Source organism: Lissotriton helveticus, chromosome 1_2, assembly GCF_964261635.1.
Source record: "Lissotriton helveticus chromosome 1_2, aLisHel1.1, whole genome shotgun sequence".
NCBI classification, from domain to species: domain Eukaryota; kingdom Metazoa; phylum Chordata; class Amphibia; order Caudata; family Salamandridae; genus Lissotriton; species Lissotriton helveticus.
Window position 1 is genome coordinate 111,825,623 of NC_136058.1, and position 21,559 is coordinate 111,847,181.

General features: G+C 43.3%; 1 protein-coding gene across 1 annotated transcript in view; it reads left to right on the plus strand.

Moving 5' to 3' along the window:
• LOC144798715 (FRAS1-related extracellular matrix protein 1-like) overlaps positions 1 to 21,559 on the plus strand; it is a 1,110,445-nt gene that overhangs the window by 982,497 nt on the left and 106,389 nt on the right. Inside the window, exon 30 of the mRNA XM_078669731.1 lies at positions 512 to 661. Within this exon, the coding sequence (XP_078525857.1) occupies positions 512 to 661 (150 nt within the window). The remainder of the gene's footprint in view (positions 1 to 511; positions 662 to 21,559) is intronic.

The following is a 21,559-nucleotide window of genomic DNA, read 5'->3' on the forward strand; positions in this document are numbered from 1 at the left end:
CCAATTTGTAGTGAAGAGGTCCACAGGTGAAGTAGTTATATATATATATATATTTATTATAAGTTAATGTATGATAACAGGTGAGAGCCAGGGAAGCGATGTCTACATTCAACCGCTCTCCGTGTACTCTCCGTGTTCCACATGGAACCACCAACACTAACGCTCTATGTTCCAATCACGAGCTATTTAAAGAGAAACATACAACATAACAGCCTACCTTATGGAGGCTCTAAATAGGAGGATTTATAGCCAGTTGCGATTTTCCCTTTTAATACAGAACGCTGCACAAAAACAGGTTCAGAAATTGTCAGATATAATAAAGGGTAGAGCAATCCCCTTCCACTTTATGCAAGGAATGTATTTATTCATATGCGTGTCCATTGTGTTCTAGAGCAACTGACCTTTGAAGACTCCATGCCTGCTTGTTAGGAGATGTGCTGATAAATTGCATTTTTCATACAGTGATAAAATGTTCTTGGGAAATGGCTAATATGTTTTTTTCCTGCCTTAGGTGTTTCTACAAAGTCTTGGAATGTCTATATTAAGAATGACGGTCTTGAGGAGAACAACGAAATTCTTAAAATCATCTTAAGTAAACCAAAGAATGCAGTGCTGGGACAAAATAGCGAAGCAACAATAGAAATAATGGATTTAAGGCCAGGTGAGTTTTGAGTTTTACAAATATGTATATACAAATGAAAACAACATCTGTGTTCGAGATGAAAAACCAAAGAAGGAGAATAGTGGTGTACGAGTGATCTATGCTGAATGCGTCTTTATGATTTGTATTAAAGCTCAACCCATAAGCATGCTGGTGGTCAGTGCGTCATCTCTTCAGCATCGCTACCAGGTATCAGAGTTATGAAAGTAAAGGTGTAGCCATCTCTTAATCTTTAATGTAAAATATAACATGAATTTAAGCTTCGGGCCTTATCCTCACAAGGAATATGTTTTCTGGTGGCACTTGATTGATTATCTTTTTATGGCTGATCATGGCAGAGATATCATTGTATATTCCAAAAAGGCTTTTTAAAGCCATATTTTGATACTTGCATTAAGAAGGGATCATTGTCTGTTTGAACAAAATCTGCTACACCCAGGTAAATTGAATGGAGATGTAAACGTGGAGAAGAGACATGCTATATTTTTAATTTTCTCTGATCAGACCCCATTCTACTGAATCCTCTGTAGATACTGAACTGTGAATTGCATCTGTCACTAAGGAAGATAACAGGTGCCATAGGGTTAGAATTCAATATTAACTGGCAAGAAGGCAACAGTATGATTATTACTTGCCCAGTAATTTGATGTTAATTTGTTGAGTGATGTTATGTTTGTAGAATCCTGGACCCTCCCTTCATAATAAAAAAAATGGAATTAAATATTGGCCAATACTCTTCTGGAAAGCTCCAACAGCAGATGCTGTGACTACTGAATTCTTTCTCAGCTACCTGGCCTTTACAGTCTTGGTATGATCATGTATGCTTTGCCTTCCACTCAGTTGTAGCCTTGACCCTAAAATCTGGGACCTGTGTCTCTCAATGGTTTACAAAGGTGATAGATTGTTAAATTGGTTCACAAAGTGTAAAAGAGGGGTTTGTTTGTTAGACGGTGCTTACTAGTCTGCAATTTAATGAATCATTTGTCATATTTTGAAGGCCAAGTCACGCCATCTCTCTTGATGGGAATAAGTTTATTGATGCTGTGGAATTCAAGTATAAATGTCCTGCTCTGAATCTGTCAGGTTCCTGGTAAGAAGATCCGATAAAGGCCTGTGGTGTCCTTTAATGTCTAGACAACTGGGAAATGATCACTACCCGCTCACTATAGAGATCTGGGAAAGGACGGGGAAGGTAACCAGACAAAAATACTGGACTGGAGTTCACCCTTAGGCTGGACTCTACAGTGGGGGATGGGGGGTATGGGGGGGTTGGGGGGGAGGGGAGTGGTATGGCAGTTTCTGCTGGCGGAAGTATGGCGTGTCACTGCAACAGCAGTATGGGATTTTGGAGACCACAGATGAGTATGGGGTACAGACCAGTTGAATATGAGTATAGAGACTTAAATTAACCAGTTTCAGCAGCGGATGTTGCTGTGACAACCGTCTATAACTCAGACTGCCAGTGGGAGGTCACATGACACCACTGAAAAAAAGAGAGGAGGCGTGAGCTGAAGGAGCGTATGAGAAGGTGTGGATAGCGGAAGTATCACAGACTATAACATATACAGCGATGTGGGAAAGGTAGGGAAATCCTGAGCACGATGGAACTAAAAGGGAAGAAAATAACAACCATAAGACACGCATAAACTGTTGTGAACTAGAATGGAGAGATACAAAAAATTACAAGTTGCCAAGCGTCGAGTCCTTGCTTTGATAGACCCTTAAATACTAGCTCTACCCTTTATGCCCCGAAAATGTCTAATGAACCAAGACTTGGGTGTGAGTTGAGAGCACAGTCTGCTAAGTGGCCTAGTGTTCCAGTCCTTTCAGTCTCCATGAACCTATTTTCCACCGTTTGCACCTCTGACTTCCTCTACACCTAACCCCATGTCTATGTTGAAACGAAATCCTGACAGAATCAACCTTACAGGCAAGAGTTCAATCATGTTTATTCTTATTGTGCTGTTCACCTCGACATGTGTGTCTTGTGCAACAGTGTTCTTATTAGAATGGGCAAGGGTGCCTTTCGAGACTTTTATTTGTCCTGTGCCTGCTATTTTGTGCTATATTGTATTTTGGCTGCACAATGATTCCCTTACACTAACGATTACATTGTTTTACTTGTGATGTAAATTTCCAACTATGAATACATTGCCTGAGCCCGAGTACCGTAAAAGTGTGTTTGGACATGGCAAATTGCCCTAGAAGCTAAACACATAAATGAAGGCGTGTCCAAGAGAATGCACACATATTTCATAACAAAATCAGAAAGGCAGAAATGGAACTATGAAGCACAAAACGGTAGATGGTATTAATTAAATCCCCATATAAAACTGAAAAAAGTAAGTGGAGCTAACCCACTATTCACCACACATGGCACAAACAAGCTCCATGTCAATAAAATCATTAATGTTCAGCTCCAGAAATGCACTTACATTCAAAAGAGTATGGAATGAGGTGTTAACTCATATTGTATTTATAAAACATGACCTGGTGCTGATACTGTCAGCACTCTAGACAAAAGAACACCCCTCAGCGGCATGTGCAGATGATGAGCGTTTGACTCAATGGCAGAGTCTAACAAAAGAGGCTAATTTTCCTTGTCCTTCTAAAATCTGAAATGCTCTTTTATTTCTTATTCTGAGATGCCCAAACAATGTATGTGTACTATTTGCTACCACAATTTTCAGCAGATTTTACCTCCCGCAAATTGCAGGAGCAAACACATACAACTTACAGCCTAATTGTAATTCTGTTATAGGAGCAAACATGAGTTTGCACTCTAACTGATTTTACCAGCCCCATCGTAATCATGGACAAAATGTCCAAATCTTCAGACTTCCTCTAGAAAAACCAGTCCAAGGGTTCCAGCTGCAAGGATTTCCCTATTTCTCTAAAAGTTCCCAATCTTCGGAAATAATTTCTTGGATGCAGGGATGAGTTCAAGAAGGGGATAATGTTTTTCCACACTCTGTCAGAACTACAATCAAACATATGTTACCACTGGTCTTGTTGATTTTCTTCCAATCAGATGCAACTCTCTTTAGTTCTTGAATTTTCCTGTTTCAAGTTCACAGCAGCAGGCAGGTATCCCAAAGACAACCCGGACTGACCTTCAAACTCTTTTGTATCTACAAAAGACCAGTTCCCCTGGTTCTCTGAGATGTGTGTTCAATCCAAGCAGGAGTCACGCCACGCCCCTCAGTCCTTCACCTCTGGGAGGCAAGTGTCCTTCCACACAGGTCATACTCGTTCTTGCTCATTGCGAAGTAGCTTTCCCACTTGAGAAGGAAGGCAGCAGTTTTATAAAGATAACCTATCACTGATTGGTGTATGTCCGTAACAAATCATACAGAAAGACCTGCACATTCCCCTCCTCAATTTTGTAGCACTAGTGTGTACTTCCAGGCTCCCAAGGCTGACCAGTGACATAAGTTTGGCCACAATGCTTTGTGCCTCGGTTTTGCAAGATGGCAAAGCTGAGCCCTGTCAAGATTTCTCTCTCGCCTAGCTTCTCCCACTTTGTCTGGCCCATCCTTGATCAAAACAAAACGCACACCTTCAGGTCACCTTTTTCTTTTCAGGGTAAATGCAACTTGATGGTTTCATAAAAGCTGTGTTTTATTCTGTGTCATATGTGTTGTTGAGAAAGAAGGGGCATTCAGGTGAACTTTTGTCTAAGCAGAGCTTTGATCTTGGCCAAACTTTTGGCTCTGGTGGGGAGTGTTAAAGAAACTACTAGTAAGCTGCTAAACAATCAGCCAGAGGAAGGATAGTAAGGCCAAAAGCCCAATCCGAATTTCTTGAAGTCAGGCATATATTAGCCTTGTACAAATATCCTTTGTACATGTACATAGAAATCATTGTGACTAATGATTTCTATTTTCATGAAATAGCTATTTGTCACAAGAATAACATTGATATAATTTTTATATCCTATTCCAGTTAGAAATAAATCACATTTTGAAACTGCACAGTCTAAGAGTTTCAAGTTTTTATTTATTTATGTTTTGGAACTCTAGACAGAGGTCCACATAAAATCTTCCAACATCAACATTTAAATCATTATGAACAAGTTACGAAAGAACACATCTAGTATAAATTCAAAAAGCTTTTAAAAAAGTTAAAAATTATACAGCAGAACCTCTCATTTGGCGGATTATAAATGGCATCGAGAAAAGCAGAAGAGGAAAGAATATTTAGTTTTAGACAAGTAGGTCTCAACCATTTTAAACGATAATTTTTTAAGGCCGGGCAAACAAATAGCACGTGTTTAACATCTTGATTGTATTTGTTGCAAAAATTACACTTTACTGAAGAGCCATACCATTTTGATAACAGCATATTTAGAGGGAGAAGGTCCTGTCTCAAGAGAAACATAAAACGACGCACACCGTGGGGGATATTCCATGAAACAAAAGGTTGGGGAATTCTAATTTGGTAATGGTCAATAAGAGGAGATGGACCCCTTTTGGCGGTAAGGGCCTCTTTATCCAAGTCAAAGCTTAGATTCCAGGAGGCCAGTTTTAGGGTCAGTTTTAGCTGGTAAGTAGATAAAGAAAAAAGAGTCAATTCATCTAATTTCAGGAGTTTAACTGCTGATCTAAAATTCTTTACAATAATAGAATGTTCGTTTAGGGGACCAAGAAGTTCTTTTCGGATCAGGTATCTTAAGGTATCAGATTCACCCTTGGCCAAACTAAAAACCCAGCGTACTACCCCAGCAAGGCCCTGGACCCATGCACTGCGTAAACCAAATTCCAGTCTAAAAGCTGCAATAGTGCACATAGTATTGACCGTACACAGTTTCCGTAGGATTTTTCCCTCTGTGGTGTTTAAAAAGCCCCAACTCCCCACTTCAAGTAATTCTATGCCATATAATAAGGTAGCTGGAATTTTGGCTCTAAAAACTTCCAATAGATAGGCAAAATGCCTCTGGCCAGTAGATCTATAGAGGGTATTAAGACCCCTCTCATGGGACATGTCCTTCCAAATGTTATTGGTTATATGGGCTTTCTCGCTTAATGAACTGGAAACTATTTTCCCCAAAAAAGTATAGGATTGGACAACTTCCAATCGAAGGCCCCCTATATTCCAAAAAAAGTTCCCATATTTTTGCTTTTTTCTTCCAGCCATGCACATGACTTTACTCTTGGTTACATTTATCCTTAAGTGATGGGATTCTGCAAATACGTGGAGCGCTTGTAACCGATTATTCAATCCCGTGGGGGTCAAATCCAAGATTAGTATATCGTCTGCATATAGCAGACATACTATCGGTTTGCCCCCCAAAGACGGGGCAATGCCATCACTTAAGGAAAGAGATTGATGAAGGTCAGATAGATAAAGTGAGGACAATAGTGGGGCCAACAGGCACCCTTGTTTTAACCCATTGGCAGATGGGATAGCTTGAGAAAGACCCCTTTCACCTCCCATAAGTATTCTGCACCATGTGTCGGAGTGAAGCTCCCGGACCAAGTTTAGAAGCTCGGGAGGCATGCCCAGGATTGATAGCTTTCTCCACAGCAAAGGGCGATCCACCTTATCAAAAGCTGTGGAGAAATCTATGAACGCTGCGCATAATTTCCCTCCTCGGAGTTTGATGTATTTCTCCGATAAGACATGTAGTGCGGTCAGGTTATCTAAGGTGACATGCCTTTTTCGGAACCCCGTCTGCTCGAGAGGCAATATATTATTCTCATCAACCCACTTATTAATTAATTGCAGAAGGCATTTAGAAAAAACTTTGCCGACCGCATCAAGGAGGGCAATCTGTCGATAGTTTTGGGGTACATTTCTATCGCCCTTCTTATACAAGGGTATCAATATACTACCCTTCCAGGAGGGAAGGATTACAGAATGTAGAAAACAAAAACTAAACACTGGAAGAAGAATCTTACTCCAGATGTCACTATTCTGTTTTAGTACAGAAATGGGGAGCTCGTCGGGGCCCATTGCACCGGATAAGCGCATACCTTTAATGGCCAATTCGATAGTTTTTTCCGAGGGAGGAATAAGGCTGGAGTTGTTCTCTTTTTCCCTGTTGGGGACTATTACCTTATCACTTCCAGCATACAGGTTCAGAATGTATTCTACCCATTTCTGTTCTCCAATCGGGACAGGTAAGGGACTACATCTATGACCACAACCTTCCCCGATCAGAGACCAGAATATCCTAGATTGGCCATTAACGACCGCCTCCCGCAGTTTGATCCATACCGAATCCTCATTTTCCTTTTTTTGCTTAATTTTTAGTCTTGTCCTCCTTCTTTTTAGTAACGCCAGTCTCTGATATCTTAAAGGGCTGTACCTCAAATACTGTTCTCTTGTAAGTTTGTTTATTTCTACATTAAGTAACTTCTGAGAAATAGGGAGTTTTTTAATATTGGATTTCTTTGATGGTTTTTTAGCAACCAATAATATCCTATTAAGGAAGTTAGAGAAGCAAATTAGTTCAGAACCCTTCCAGTTAGACACATCATCAACTGCAATGTCTAAAAGGTGCTTAATGCCCTTGATGGCTTTAGAGTTCCAGAAACATCTTCCACTATGGGCTCCAAAATTAACCAAATTACCATCCAGGGACCATTGATCTGAAAGAGGAGGATTAAAATCTAATGAGATACTAATTATTTTATGGTCGCTGAAAGGAGTGTAGGTAACCGTAAGGTCCTTAAGGAGAATAAAAGTCGACATATCTACCACCACATAGTCTATAATAGATTCCCCAGTGGTGGACTTGTGCGTATAGTTTGCAGGCGTATCAGAGGGAAGCCTACCGTTCACTATAACTCCGTCTATTTCATATAGTTTTTCAAGAAATAATTTCCCTCTCTTTGTTGTTTTTATATTCCCGGGAAAAAGAGCTTGAGGTATCTGTAGGGAATTTTCTTTATGTTCATTACGAAAGATTTCCAAACTAGAATTGGATACTTTACAATTAAAATCACCTACTAACATTATATGGGAGGAGACATCCTTTATCAAAAGTGATTTAATGTAGGTGAAGACCCTAACTAATATTGCGTTGTAACAGACATCAGGTGGAATGTAGACGTTTATTAGTATGATTGGATTGATTTTTGAGTTAGCCGAGCCAAATAACGTGACTGCTTGAAATAAATTACTCGGGTCTATAAAATGGGGAAAAGTTCCAATGAATCTTGGAGGACAGGAGACATGCTATGCCCCCTCTAGCATGGCCTCTCCTAGAAGGACTAGCTTTGCCCTCCAAAACAAAGTAATCCTTCCCTATTGGAAAATTCTCTATACACCAAGTTTCTTGAAGGCATATGACACTAAAATCTAAGGAGAGTAAAAATGATAATTTTTCAGGGCAATTTCGTATTCCTGCAGCGTTCCAAGATACTATCCTGAGATCATTGTTAAAGATACGGTTGTGATTGCAATTTTTGGGAGGATTTACTAGCTAGGATCCCAGGCAGCCAATTCCATTGATGAACGGCCTCTACTTGAGCGCTTTGAGAATGGGAGAGAGGGGGGTTAAGGTATTCGACCTGCCGCCCATTTTTTGCAATACTAATTTTTAGATCTTCAAAGTCAGGGGGGATCATCCCATTTCCAATTCCAGCAAGAGAAAATCAAGGCTTACCCCTTAATCTATTAGTCAGGGGTTGTACCAAAAAGGGCATAACGTCTATCCCTTTACACTGGAAACTTTCTGTTTTTTGGAGTATAAGATTAACCACTAGCTTGGAATAAAATCTTACCCTAGTTGAGGACCCAGCTTCAGTGTTCATGATTTTTACTAGATCTATATCGTTAGTCTGCAACAATTTCAAACCATCCATCTCATGGAAACATTGGAGGAGTGTAGATCTATTAAGGATGAAGTCCGAATCAAATAACGGAAAGAAGTCTAAGATAAAAGTATCAATGTTTTCCAGGTCAATTTTCTTAGTTGGCCTGATTGATTCTATGTCCCCTCCTGCGAGATTAGGGAATGGCCTCGCTAATGGGTTAAGGCTAGCTGGCTCTTGGGCAACATGATTTATGGGCTCAACAAAAGGAATTATATTAGCGGAGCCCATAGGAGACGGACCAGGCAAGCTTAGTATGGGCTGCATAGAGAAGGAGGAAGACGGGATTTGAAAAGATTTAAGAGGAGAAAACGGGACAGCATCCGTGACTGGAAGAGCCGATGTCTCATACAACAATTTTTCTGCCCACAGTTCCTCAATTGAATAATTGAGGTTATTTTCGAAATTAATTTTCCTCCGCCTTTTCTTTGCAAATCTACGCAGCTGTTTCCTCCTTTTTCCGCCATTCTTTTTTAGGTGCGTTACTTTTCCCTTAGAAGAAAACGATAAGACCTCCTTTATTCCATCTTTAGTGGGGGGACAAAAAATAGGAAATAGCTCTTGGGATATTCCTTTCTCCGGGGCACAGATATATTCAATATCGGAAACACCCTCCACCACACAGTTATTCTTAATAACGTCTACCCTATTTTTTGGGGAAAGCCGCTGAGCTGATATTGCCTTTTCTATATCTAGAGTCGGGGGATTCTCCAATAAGTCAGTTTGGACCGATACATTAGTTACAATTTTTTCCAGTAAGGGGTGAGCAATCACGGTTGGGCTAGTATCCTCCCCTCCCTTTCTCTCTAATAAAACCTTCAGTATTTGAGAAAAAGTTTCCAGAACACAGTCGGAACCCCCAACAAACTTTTCCAGCAAAGATAGAATAGAAGCTAACAGATGTTCAAGGCAGACCAATGTTTCTGAGACTGGGTTTTCCTGACTAATGGGCCCATTTGGATAATTATTTATTGTATTAAATTGAGGACTAAAGGAAATGTTTAACTGGGGCATAGAAAGGAGAGAGTTATTTGAGGGAGTACTATTATAATGTTGAAGCCCTGGTGGTGTGGGTAACACCGGGGATTTCCTTGGATCTAACAACTGATCAATTACATCCTCTATATATCTATTACATAAGTCCATATCTGTAACAGGGTCCGAGGCATCTATATTTTGTACCGCCCCAGGGGAATTCTCTAGGGGAATTAGGGATTCACCCGGGATTGATATTTTATTATGCACTAAGACATCAGTAGAGATTATTCTTGGAGAAAATAGACTATGGACAGAGGAAGGGCCAAATTTGTTTAAAGGATCAACAGTTTGCTGACCTATCGTCGGAGTTTTAGATAAAAAGGAAGACTTCCCCAACTCCTCATATGGGGTGTCTATACAATCCGCCCTCTTAGGTAATAGAGTAGAGGGAGATAGAACGAAATCCCTATTTTCTACATATGGTGCCGCCTCATCACCAACCTGAAAACTATCCTTTAAAGGGGGTATCTCAATTAGATTTTTCTCTCTGCCTCTATCCCATAAACTGAACAGTTGGGATTTTCCCTTTACCAGAGACGCATGGCTGTCCTTATTTCGCAGGGGGTTAGACTTAGTTTTTGAGCAAGACCTACCTACCAAGAGTCTCCCAGACCTCAATTTCTTAGCAGTCATACCTTAATGTGTTCTGGGGACTTAAACCACAGTGCTGCCCACACAAAGGGATAAGACTCAATACAAGTGGAGCAGGGGTCTGCACCGCCCCAGCCTTTTCAGCCTCTGAGGGCCCGCCCTTTGCCCGGGCTTAGCCCGGCGCACGCCCGCGTGCGCGGTTATGGGCTTTCCTATATACAAAAAGGGGGAGGGGGCGGAAAGAGTCGCAGGTGCGCCTGATGGCTACGGCGCTCCGCCTGCTGGGACTCGCGGTCCCGCGCCCGCTGGTCAGTCCGTTCACAAAGTCTCAAAATCCACCAAGGCAACAGTAGACCTCAATAGATCAGTTTGAAGGGTTCACCTCCTCAGAATCGCCAAGTAAAAATGCTCTCCTCACACACGGCTACGAGCAGCACCTGTGGAGCGGGGGCCGCAAGCCGTTTTCAGGTGCCGATGGGGGAGGGGGCGGGAAGAGTCGCAGGTGCGCCTGATGGCTACGGCGCTCCGCCTGCTGGGACTCGCAGTCCCGCGCGCGCTGGTGAGTCTGTTCACAAAGTCTCAAAATCCCCCAAGGCAACAGAAGACCTCAGTAGATCAGTTTGAAGGGTTCACCTCCTCAGAATCGCCAAGTAAAAATGCTCTCCTCACACACAGCTATGAGCGGCTCCCGCGGAGCGGGGGCCGCGAGCCGTTTTCAGGTGCCGATGGGGGAGGGGGCGGGAAGAGTCGCAGGTGCGCCTGATGGCTACGGCGCTCCGCCTGCTGGGACTCGCAGTCCCGCGCCCGCTGATGAGTCCGTTCACAAAGTCTCAAAATCCCCCAAGGCAACAGAAGACCTCAGTAGATCAGTTTGACGGGTTCACCTCCTCAGAATCGCCAAGTAAAAATGCTCTCCTCGCACACGGCTACGAGCGGCAGCTTAACTTAAACAGGGCAGTCAAGTTCCTGTTACCCTGTTTTAGATGCAGTTGAAGGCCCTACTAGTTTATCATTGCACTCACGTTTAGCATAGTGGAACTCTTCAATTTTAAAGTATCCATCTCTTCTAAAATGATCTTACCTTTTCCCTTGTCTATTGGCCTCCTTGTGCTTCCACTAGCTTTGGTAATGACGTAATCAACAATATATTTTGCTATGACTTGAAAGCCTCCAAATGTATCCTGTGAGGACACTTCAAAATTAAAGTTAATATCCATCTGGACCTTGATACTGCCACCCTCGTGATCTGCACTTCTGTAGGTTTTCTCTCAAATGAACTGTTAATTCCTCCTGAAAAACTGAACACACCTTGTGCAAAGAAGTGGAAATTAAATTCTCCTCATTAGCTTGCTCCTGTGTTACTGACACTGCTATTGATGCCATCCCACACAGAAAGTAGGGCAAGCTCTGAGCCTACTTACTTAGTGAAGTATTAATACACCTTTCCAACTTTTCGATTCAAGTTACATCACTAATGTACGACCAGTTTTCTCCAAATCCTTGCATTTCTTTTTATCAAATCTCCTCTCTACACACTGGATATCTGCAAAAATCCAAAATACAGGCACCATGGCACAGTCCAAAATTCCACAATCTTAAGTATATCTGTAAACAGTCAAAATGACAATGGGGGAAACCTATGTCCCCAGAAAATAGGCTCCTTTGCTTCAAATCTAGGAGACACTATTACTCAGTCATCCTTAAAGCGACAAATTCTTATTATTCTAATGACATCTCAGCTACACCACATATCTTGAGACAAACTTTTACATTTACCAAATAACTCACCCTCCCGAACTGCATAAAAAGGGATATGCCTGCCTCAGAATCTCTGTAGAAGAACTGCTAAACTAATTGTCCTCAAACTTGAGAATATTTATATTTATAAATTCTCCCCATCTATAGCCTTTGATGATCTATAGCTTGACAACATTGCACTGTTTTCGCTCCTAGCATTACCATTCATTTCTTTATTCTTTTTCCAATGTTCTCTATCAGCCAAAATCTCTACCATCCAATCTTCTCTTCCCTCGATCCTTGCCCTCCCAATATTTTCCACTCTTTTCAAGACGTTCTTGGCCCTATTGTGCTGAAGAGCTGCAATTCTTCCCTCAGGACTGTGAATTGTCCCAGTCGCACGTAAACAAGTGATTCTGACCCCTTACTAAAAAAACACAATGGCAAGCCCTAGAATCTTGCCAGATTCCATCCAATCTCACTACACCATTATCATGCCAAAATTACAGAATCTATCGCTAATGATCAGCTTTTCAGTTTTTCTTGAAAATCATGGCCACCTTGATGAAGCACAGGCAGGATTCATACCCAAGCATGGGAATTGAGTCAATTCCACTTGCGATGCTCGATGACCTTAGGAACTGTTTGAACAGAGGTGAGTCACTGTACCCCTTGACCTCTCTGCAGCATTTGATACTGTCTGTCGCCCACTCCTTCAATATCTTGAGAGGATAGAGGTGGGAAACATTTCCTTAGACTGGTTTAGTTCCTTGTTGCATAAGTGTACTTAAGCAGTATCCTTTCCACCTCATCACTCCTGTATTTTTCCAGTCCTGTATTTTTCCAGGGCCTTATGGCATTCCTCTGGGCTCTGTCCTAGACTGCTCTCTGTTTGATTTTTATGCTCATTTCATCAGGAGTCATGGAGTAGGTTTCAAATGCTATGCCATGAATACTCTGTTGATCTTCTCCTTCGGCACTTTTACCAACTAAACCACTCTGTGGCGCAGGCATGATCTGCCTAGCATGTCTGGTTGCCCCCTCCTTCTACACACAGTCGTCCTTAACACCAACCCTCCCCCACCCTGGTGTCAGAAGGATGGGGGAACCACGCCCAGTGGAGGCAGCCAACCTCTTTTCTGGCCATCTCTGCAGAAGGAATGGAGCCCTCTTCACAACTACCTCTTGAATTGAACTGCCACAAGAAATACCTCAAAAACCAGGGTGGACACAGTAGGTGTGGCCTCTCCTACCTGCCCTGATGGCTTAAGGAAGAATGAGGAAATTAAGTTTGGAACTTCCTGTTATATGTTGACTAATTATCATTTATTTATTAACTTTAATTCGGCTATTACAGCCATAAAAGCACATAAAAACAAAAGGACAAGCTACTGAGAGAATCAGAAGAATCGTACATTCACAAATACAAAAATGCGTAGCATTAAAGCAAATATGGGCACACTTTTTGGGAATTCGGCAGGTAAAATACATCAAAATGGGAAGTACTAAAATATCTAAAAATATAAGTTAATATCAAAAGTTTAAAACAGATAAAAAATTTCTTATTCAAAAGTGTCTATCAGTCTTCCTCAACTAATAATCGTAAAGTTTGTTTCAATTCTAATGGTATAGCAGGTGTATAGGTATCTATATTAGAACTCGCATAATTCTAACAAAACATAAGCAAAATACAAGTTCCGAGGGCTCACGGTGCAACTGTCAATGAATCTCACATAATTCTTGCAACCCATAGGCACACTACGAGTCTTCAGAGACCACATTGCGGCTATTAGGGTGATACCTACGCTTTGACCACATCGCAAGTAAAAATTTTGAGATCACAAAGGGTCGGTATTTGTTTTTAAAATCCTGTAAATTTCTGTATAATTTTTAATTCCCAGGTTCCTGCAAAGTTGGATCACCCACTTAGATCGGGCACTCTTGTATGCCAGACTGAAGAAGACCACGTGAATCACGGTTTCTTCCTCCGTTGAATACCCAGGACAGGGACGACCCAAAGTGCCTCCTCACTTATTTGTTCGGGTGTTAAGCGGCAAGGTCCCATATCAGAATTGGAGATACAGTTTTTTTGGCTAAGACAGGTTGCATGGTGTCTATCACTTGCTCAAACTTATAATGACACTTGAAATCAAAGAACCCATAAGTTAGACTCAAGGACTCCACAGTCTATAGCGTGCGTGTCAACTTGTATTCCTTCACGGAACATGCTAAGGACTTTTTTGAAATTTCCGCACATGAAACTTCAGGTTTAGTCCATAGATCTTCCCTACCCACTGCTCTAAATGAGTCCCTAATAAAAGCCAGCCAAGGGATCCTACCCGCCCCCAACATAGACAGTACCACTTTTAATTCATCCCTATAATTGACCAATTCTGGGATACTCCAGAGGAGCCGCCAATACATCAATGGGCGCACTGATATTAGATCTGCTATAGGGCAAATGCCCAAATCCATTCTAAGCGGTACAAGGGGAGTGGTTTTTGGGAGGCTTAAAATCTGCCTCATAAACCATTTTCAGTTACTGTGAGAGTATTCGCCTGGCAATGCCCCCACAGTTCTGCCCCATATAGGGTAGATCTCCTAGCTTGTTTTTTAAAAATCTCTAATAGTGGGCCGAACTTCTATGTAATCTAAGGATCCCTCCCATGGCCTGGGTTAGCTTTAAATTTGCCTTATTAATTTGTGGTTCCCACCTCATTTTATCATTTAAGGTAAGTCCGAGATAGTCAAAGATGGAAACCCTATCTAATGAGCTGACATCCATCATAGGATGTGGGCAGTTGGTGGAATTCGCGTTAAAAACCATGTATTTTGTCTTGGTAATGTTAACCACCAGATTTCTCCTCTTGCAAAACTTGCTAGATTCCTCTAAGACACGCTGCATCCCCATAGGTGATTTCGAGAGGAGCAGGGTGTCATCCGCAAACATCAATGCAGGGAATTTGCAGTTTGCCAGTTTTGGTGGGTCAATATCTTTAACCGCAAGAAGGTCTTTAATCAATCCATTAAGAAAGAGGGAGAAAAGAGTAGGTGCAAGCACACAACCCTGTCTCACCCCCTTTTCTACAGGAAAGGGAGATGTCAATTTTCCATTCTTGCCGAACCTCACCCTAGCAAATGTTCCCTCGTGGAGGCACCTAAACTGATGGCATAGATTCGGTGGAACACCCATATCTAACAAAATGGCCCACAACTGATCACGATCCACCATATCAAAGGCAGATTTTAAATCCACGAATGTAAGATACAAACTTTCACCCTCAAGTACTATGTGCTTCCAATAGATCAGTTGTAACCTAAACAACTGATCTATGGTCGAGATTCAACTTCTGAATCCAGCTTGAAGGGGAGTTAGGATATCATGATCCTCCATCCATTCGTGGAGTCTGGCCAATAGGACTCTAGCATATATTTTTTGGGACACATCAATGTGACAAATGGGTCTATAATTTAAAGGGTCAATTGGAGATCCTTTTTTGTAAATATGGATAATCTCCGCCCCAGTCCATGTGGTGGGGAGACAATCCATTAAGGATCACATTAAAAAGTAGTTGTAAATATGGGACCCACACTGCCTGTTCACTTCTGTACAGTTCCCCAGGAATTCTATCTAGCCCCGGGGCCTTATTTGGTAGTACCTTCTTAATTGCAGATGATACCTCAACTAAAGTACAGATCGGAGGATCCATATGTGGAGTCAGAGTTAATCATTTACATGTATTCCCAGTCAGACTTGGGGTTGTTTTATAACTGGAATATACATTTTTTAAATGAAGGCGCCAGGCTTCCTCACTGATAATGGGCTCCATAGTAGACTTGCCTTCTGCTCGTCCAGTATGGACCAAATTCCAGAAGCCTCTAGTATCTTTATGATCGAAGGCATTTTTAATTGCCTGCCATCTTCCCAATTCCCACTCTGCTTTCGCAGACGTGATCATTTGTTTAAAAACGACCTACTTTCCCTAATACTAGTCCAATTGCCCTCTCTAAGGCATGTCAGAAGAACTCCTTTCGCATTTCTGCATGCTGAGTTATACCAAGAACTTTTTCCTCTTAGTTGTTTACTCTCAGTTAATTTATTACTATAAAAAAAGGGTGCCAAAGTTTCAACCAGGTCCTGGTGGATTCTTCCCATTTCCAAGTTATTTTCCTCACAGTAACCTTTGCCTGCAAGAAGACTTGCCTTTTCCAACATTGGGATGGTGCTTGAATACATTCCCGCTATGGTGGCTTCAGACTGGCATATTGCACCCCAACGGATGCGTCGACCTCCCTCAGCCACTATTAAATTATCGGGGTGGTTATATTCTAGAACTTCCCCCGATTCCAGAACATGTGCTTCAAGTGTTACTACCAACGGGTTGTGATCACTTTCGGCCCTCGGATAGACGCGGAACTTTAATATTTTGCTCCACATTTCAATATTAATGAAAATATAATCTATTATCGATTCTTGGGCTAACTTATTATATGTAAAGTGCCCCAGGTTATCATCTGGCAACCGACCGTTACAGGCCCTGAGCGAATGTGTCAATGTTAAGGTTGTCACTTGGAGGACCAATGGGGTCCATCCCCTTATTGGATAAGCATTAGCTTCCGGGATTAATAGTATTGCATCCTCCTCTGATGCAATCGGTTCTGTCAGCCCATTTAGGGGTTCAAAGTGGCAATTAAAGTCACCACCTACTATGAGGAATATGTTCCCCGATAGAGTAGCAAGTAGGGCCGCCAAATGATCCAAAGTTGGCGACGTGCACCCATATTTAAATGGCCTAGAATAAACATTAATAACTGCCAGATTGGGGAAGTTTACCTTAGAGAGGAGAATACAAAGAATGTCCGGTGTGTGGGTATCCAAACGCTTCACATTGAACCCTAAGTGTATGCCCACCCATACGCAGAGGCCCCCTGATGGTCTACTTCTCACACCTTTCACTGCTGGCTTACTATATGATACAAAGCCAGCTTTGTACAAGTTGTTTGTAGCCCAGGTTTCCTGAAATATACAAATCTCATGCTCATCCACAAAGTTGCCCAAATCCTCCTACTCTAGTTTGCCTTGCAATCCTGCTATATTCCATGAAATAACCTTAAGGCCATTCACACTGGTTTCCATCTTGCCCTCAGCGGACGTGCGCAGCGGGCGTGCCGCCGGGGCGCCAAAGGCGCGCCAAAGGCAAGCCCGCCTGCGCCCGTCTGCGCCCGTCTGCGCCCGTCTGCGCCCGTCCGTGCCTGTCTGCGCCCGTCCGCGGCCGACTGGGGTAAGGGGCAGGGAATTTTGCCCATTTTATCTCCCATACGGCCTCAGCCCTGATTAATCTCCATGACAATTGGCCCCTCAGCCCCAGCACTCGAGCCCTTCTCGGCTCATTGGGTGTTTTTAGCCCTAGGACCTTATTCCCTGAACTAACAGTCCCCTCTGTAGCAGGTCACCTTCCCCATTATTCCTCCTGACCCACGCGGTCTTTTATCCTCTCCTCATTGTCACTCAGTTACTTAAACACCCGCTCTCTGGTCAAACACCAGTTAGAAATGTTTCAATTACTGGACTCAGAGAAGCCTGACATACTCTTTGTGACGGAAACATGGCTCACTGCGGAGTCGACCCCAGACATTCTTGCGGCAGTGCCCCCGGGCTACTACATTCTTCAAGCCAACAGACCCTCTGGGAAGCCGGGAGGCGCAGACCCTCAGGGAAGCCGGGAGGCGCGGTCGCGGCCATTATCCAACTTTCTCTGCCTTAAACGTTGCTGGTTTACCCTCAGTTGATTGCCTTATCTTAAAACTTGAATATTCCCTGTCCCCTCTCATTTGTGTCCTTGTCTACCGTCCTCCACAACACATGCCTGATTTCCCTTCACTGTTTGGCTGGCAATATGTTATCCCAATTAATAATTAATAACTCAAAAATATTGATCATTGGTGATTTTAACTACTGGCCCACAGATGTAAGGGAGAGCCCCAGCTTCTTTGACTTTACTGACCTTCTATCCGGCATGAACTGCATCCAACACATACAGTCCGCTACGCATGTCAAGGGACATGTCCTAGATCAAGTTTGGACGTCCAACTTGGATATTACTCAACCCCTTATCTGCCCGTGCTTATGGTCTGATCATTACATCATCACGTTTTCCCTGGCCGGTGTTCCCCACACCAAACAGGTCCTCATTGGGAATCACATGGCTAGAAACTGGAGCAGGGCCAACCTTAATGAGTTATGCACTTTACTCAGTGCCTCTTCCCCCGTCGAACTAGATTCCTTAGACAGCCAAGTCATCGAACTAGATTTCTTAGACAGCCAAGCCATTAGTATTAAACACTGTCTTGAATCAGCCAGTGACATTGTCGCCCCATTTAGGCGAATCAAACTTAAGCCCCCCATGACGCCCAGAAATGTTTCTCGGATGAATTAAAAATTAAGAAACTCACAATTAGGCAGGCCGAACGTTGCTGGAGGCGAGACTACGCCCCTGGTAAAAAAAAAACTATTTATGGCACTGCTCAAAGATTATAAACAAACAATTCTCCAGGCTAAACATCATATTTCTCCCTAAAGATCACTGACTCTGCAACTAAGACCAAAGACATATTCTCCATAGTGGAGGAACTTTCACATCCAGACAGAGTTACTATTAAGCCCCTTCCCTCTCAAACTCTACGTGATTCCCTCAATTTATACTTTAACGGACAAGATCGCTAAAATCAAAAGTAGCATCCCTTCCCCCACACAACCCACTATTTCGGTACCTACTATCAGAAAGTCCCACGTAGTGGACCAAATACCTTTGATATCCGAGGACAAGTTCTTAGCTCTTTTAAAAAAGGTAGGCTCAAGCTCCCCCGCAGATTGTTGTCCTCCTCACATTTTACAAGAAGTTTTCACCATCTGTCCCAAACCCCCTCTGGCACTCCTCAATAACTCTCTCGGATTAGGTTTAGTCCCCGATTCCTTTAAGATAGCTGAAGTCGTTCCCATTCTGAAGAAACCCAATGCTGACCCCTCCTTAATGTGCAACTTTCGCCTCATCTCGTTGCTCCCTTACCTTAGTAAGGTGCTTGAGGCCCATGTCACTAACTTCCTTAGTTCATTCATTGAACGTTCCCAGTTCCTTGACCCTCAACAAGCGGGCTTCAGGCCAGCTCATTCTACTGAATTAGTCATCCTCTCAGTTATGGATGAACTTAGGAGGGGAGCGGACCTTAAGACCAGCCAGGCCTTAGTGCTCCTGAATTTGTCGGCTACCTTCGACACCGTCCACCACAACACCCTAATCGACCGGGTCGGCGACGCCGGCATCCAAGGCCCGGCCCTCAGGTGGATTTCCTCTTTCCTTAGTAACCGATACCAGGCTGTCCGCCTCTCCAACTTCTCTGCGAAAAAAGTTAAGCTGACTTGTGGTGTACCCCAAGGATTCTCCCTTTCTCCCCTTTTTTTTTACTTGTACTTGACTCCCCTCATTCGGTCCCTACGCGGAAACAAGGTCACTGCTTTTAACTATGCAGATGACATTCAGCTGGTCTTCGATATCGACTCCTCAGATCACTCAATTTATAATTTCCAGTCCACCATGTGCCTCATCAGTAATTGGATGGAGGCCAATCACCTAAAACTCAATCCCGATAAGACTGAGCTGATCTTGACCGGAGGTACCTCTAATCCGTGAATTCTAACTTTTGGCCCCCTCGCCTTGGTGCCCCTCCCTGCCCTGTTGATTCTGCAAAAAGCCTGGGAGTCATAATCTGTAAAGACCTTTCCATGAACTCCCAGATTAGCACAGTGGTATCCTCCTGCTTTTTCCACCTCCGCAGAATGCATAAGATCTCCCGATTTTTAACTACGGAAGCTTTAACCCTGGCTCTCCAGGCCCTGGTTATCTCCCGTATTGACTACGCCAACTCACTTTACGTTGGCATCCCCGCCTACCAGCTCCGTCGTCTGCAGTTGGTACAAAATCAGGCTGCTAGACTAATTTTTCATCAACCTAGACACCATCATGTCCTCCCCCTGCTTAAAAGCCTTCATTGGTTCCCAGTGGCCAAACGTGAATTTAAACTAGGCTGCATCACTTTTAAAGCACTGGCCGGCCTCGGGCCAGCCTTTACTTCTTCCCTGCTTCACCGCTATCTTCCCTCTCATAATCTTCGTTCCTCCCACCTGGCTCTACTCACAATCCCCACATTCATTCGCAAGAAACATGGCTGTCTCAGATTCTCTTTCCTTGCCCCCTCCTGTTGGAATTCCCTTCCTCTGGAACTCAGATCAACTACTTCCTACATCCATTTCAGATCCTGCCTGAAAATGTTAATGTTCTGCTAGGCCTATGAGTAACGCACTATCTGTCCATCAACCTTCACTGCTGGTCTCTGCCCCCCCCCGGCTCATAGCGCCATGAAACCGTCTGGTGTAAGTGCGCTCAAAAAATAACTTTAACTTAACATAACATAACAGAGTTCAACTCAGCTTCTTGCCTACTCAGATTTTCCGTTCCCGGACTGCTAGAAATAGTCATGGGGATTTGGGGGTGTGATTCCTCCTCACCAGTCGTTGCACTTATATATGGAAAGCCGACTGCCATATTACCCACATTCTCCCCGGGGCCGAGCAAGGTTTTCCACGGAGTTTCTTCCCAGCCTGTATTCCCCCTGAGCTCTAGTGATCGACCTAAAGGATCGACCCCCAAACTTAGTCGAGGGTCGCAAGAATGGTTTATGATGGTGGAATTTATTAAACAATTTGAATCCAGGCAGTTGACCATATCCAAGGCACTGTATCTGTTTCTTACTGGGATGTTATACACAGAACCCGTGCCTACTGGCCCACTACCACTAACAAGGTTTCCGTGTATGTGTTGTCTCTCCCATGTCCTTTGCTGACACCCAAACAACTCCCCATGTGGCATGATCGGGTAAAAGTAGCTAAGATCAAGGGCCCGGATGGTTGTTCTCTGTGTTTTCTGCATACTTCAACACAACACATACTCTACCGCGCACCTGCACTAATAACTAGTGTCTCACCCCCGCTCATGCGCAATAGACACAAGCAGCACCGCGCATGTGCTAGAGACTAGTGTCTTTCCACCAACTAGTGTCTCACCCCCGCTCATGCGCAATAGACACAAGCAGCACCGTGCATCTGCTAGAGACTAGTGTCTTTCCACCGCCCATGAGCAGACAGCTAGGAACACACCCGGGGTAGTCTTTCTACTCTTACTCCCAGCTACAGGTGCAGATAGTTAATCCAATTAGCAAGCATATAACAAGCATTTACAATGCAATAGGTCTCGGGTTAATTACGTTTGAGCTATTGGCATTGCTTAATATTGCAACACTAATTGCACCAAAAGTCTATAAATTGTAGCCCAAAAAAATGTGTATTTATTTTTGTAGCAGTGGTGGCATGCTGCGCTTTAGATGAATATGTTTGAAAGTAAAGTGCGCCATACTGCGATTGCTACAATAGCTATTTGTGGATGCGTTAACAATTGATGTGTGCACCGATGGCTGGTGGTATGTGTGCCTGTAGAAATTGTGCACTGATGGCTGGTGGTGTGTGTGCTTGGTGGAAGTGTGCACTGCCGGCTGGTGGTGTGTGTGCCTATTGGAAGCGTGTACTGACGGTTGGTGGTGTGTGTATCTGGTTAAAGTGTGCACTGACGGCTGGTGGTGTGTGTCTGATGAAAGCGTTCAC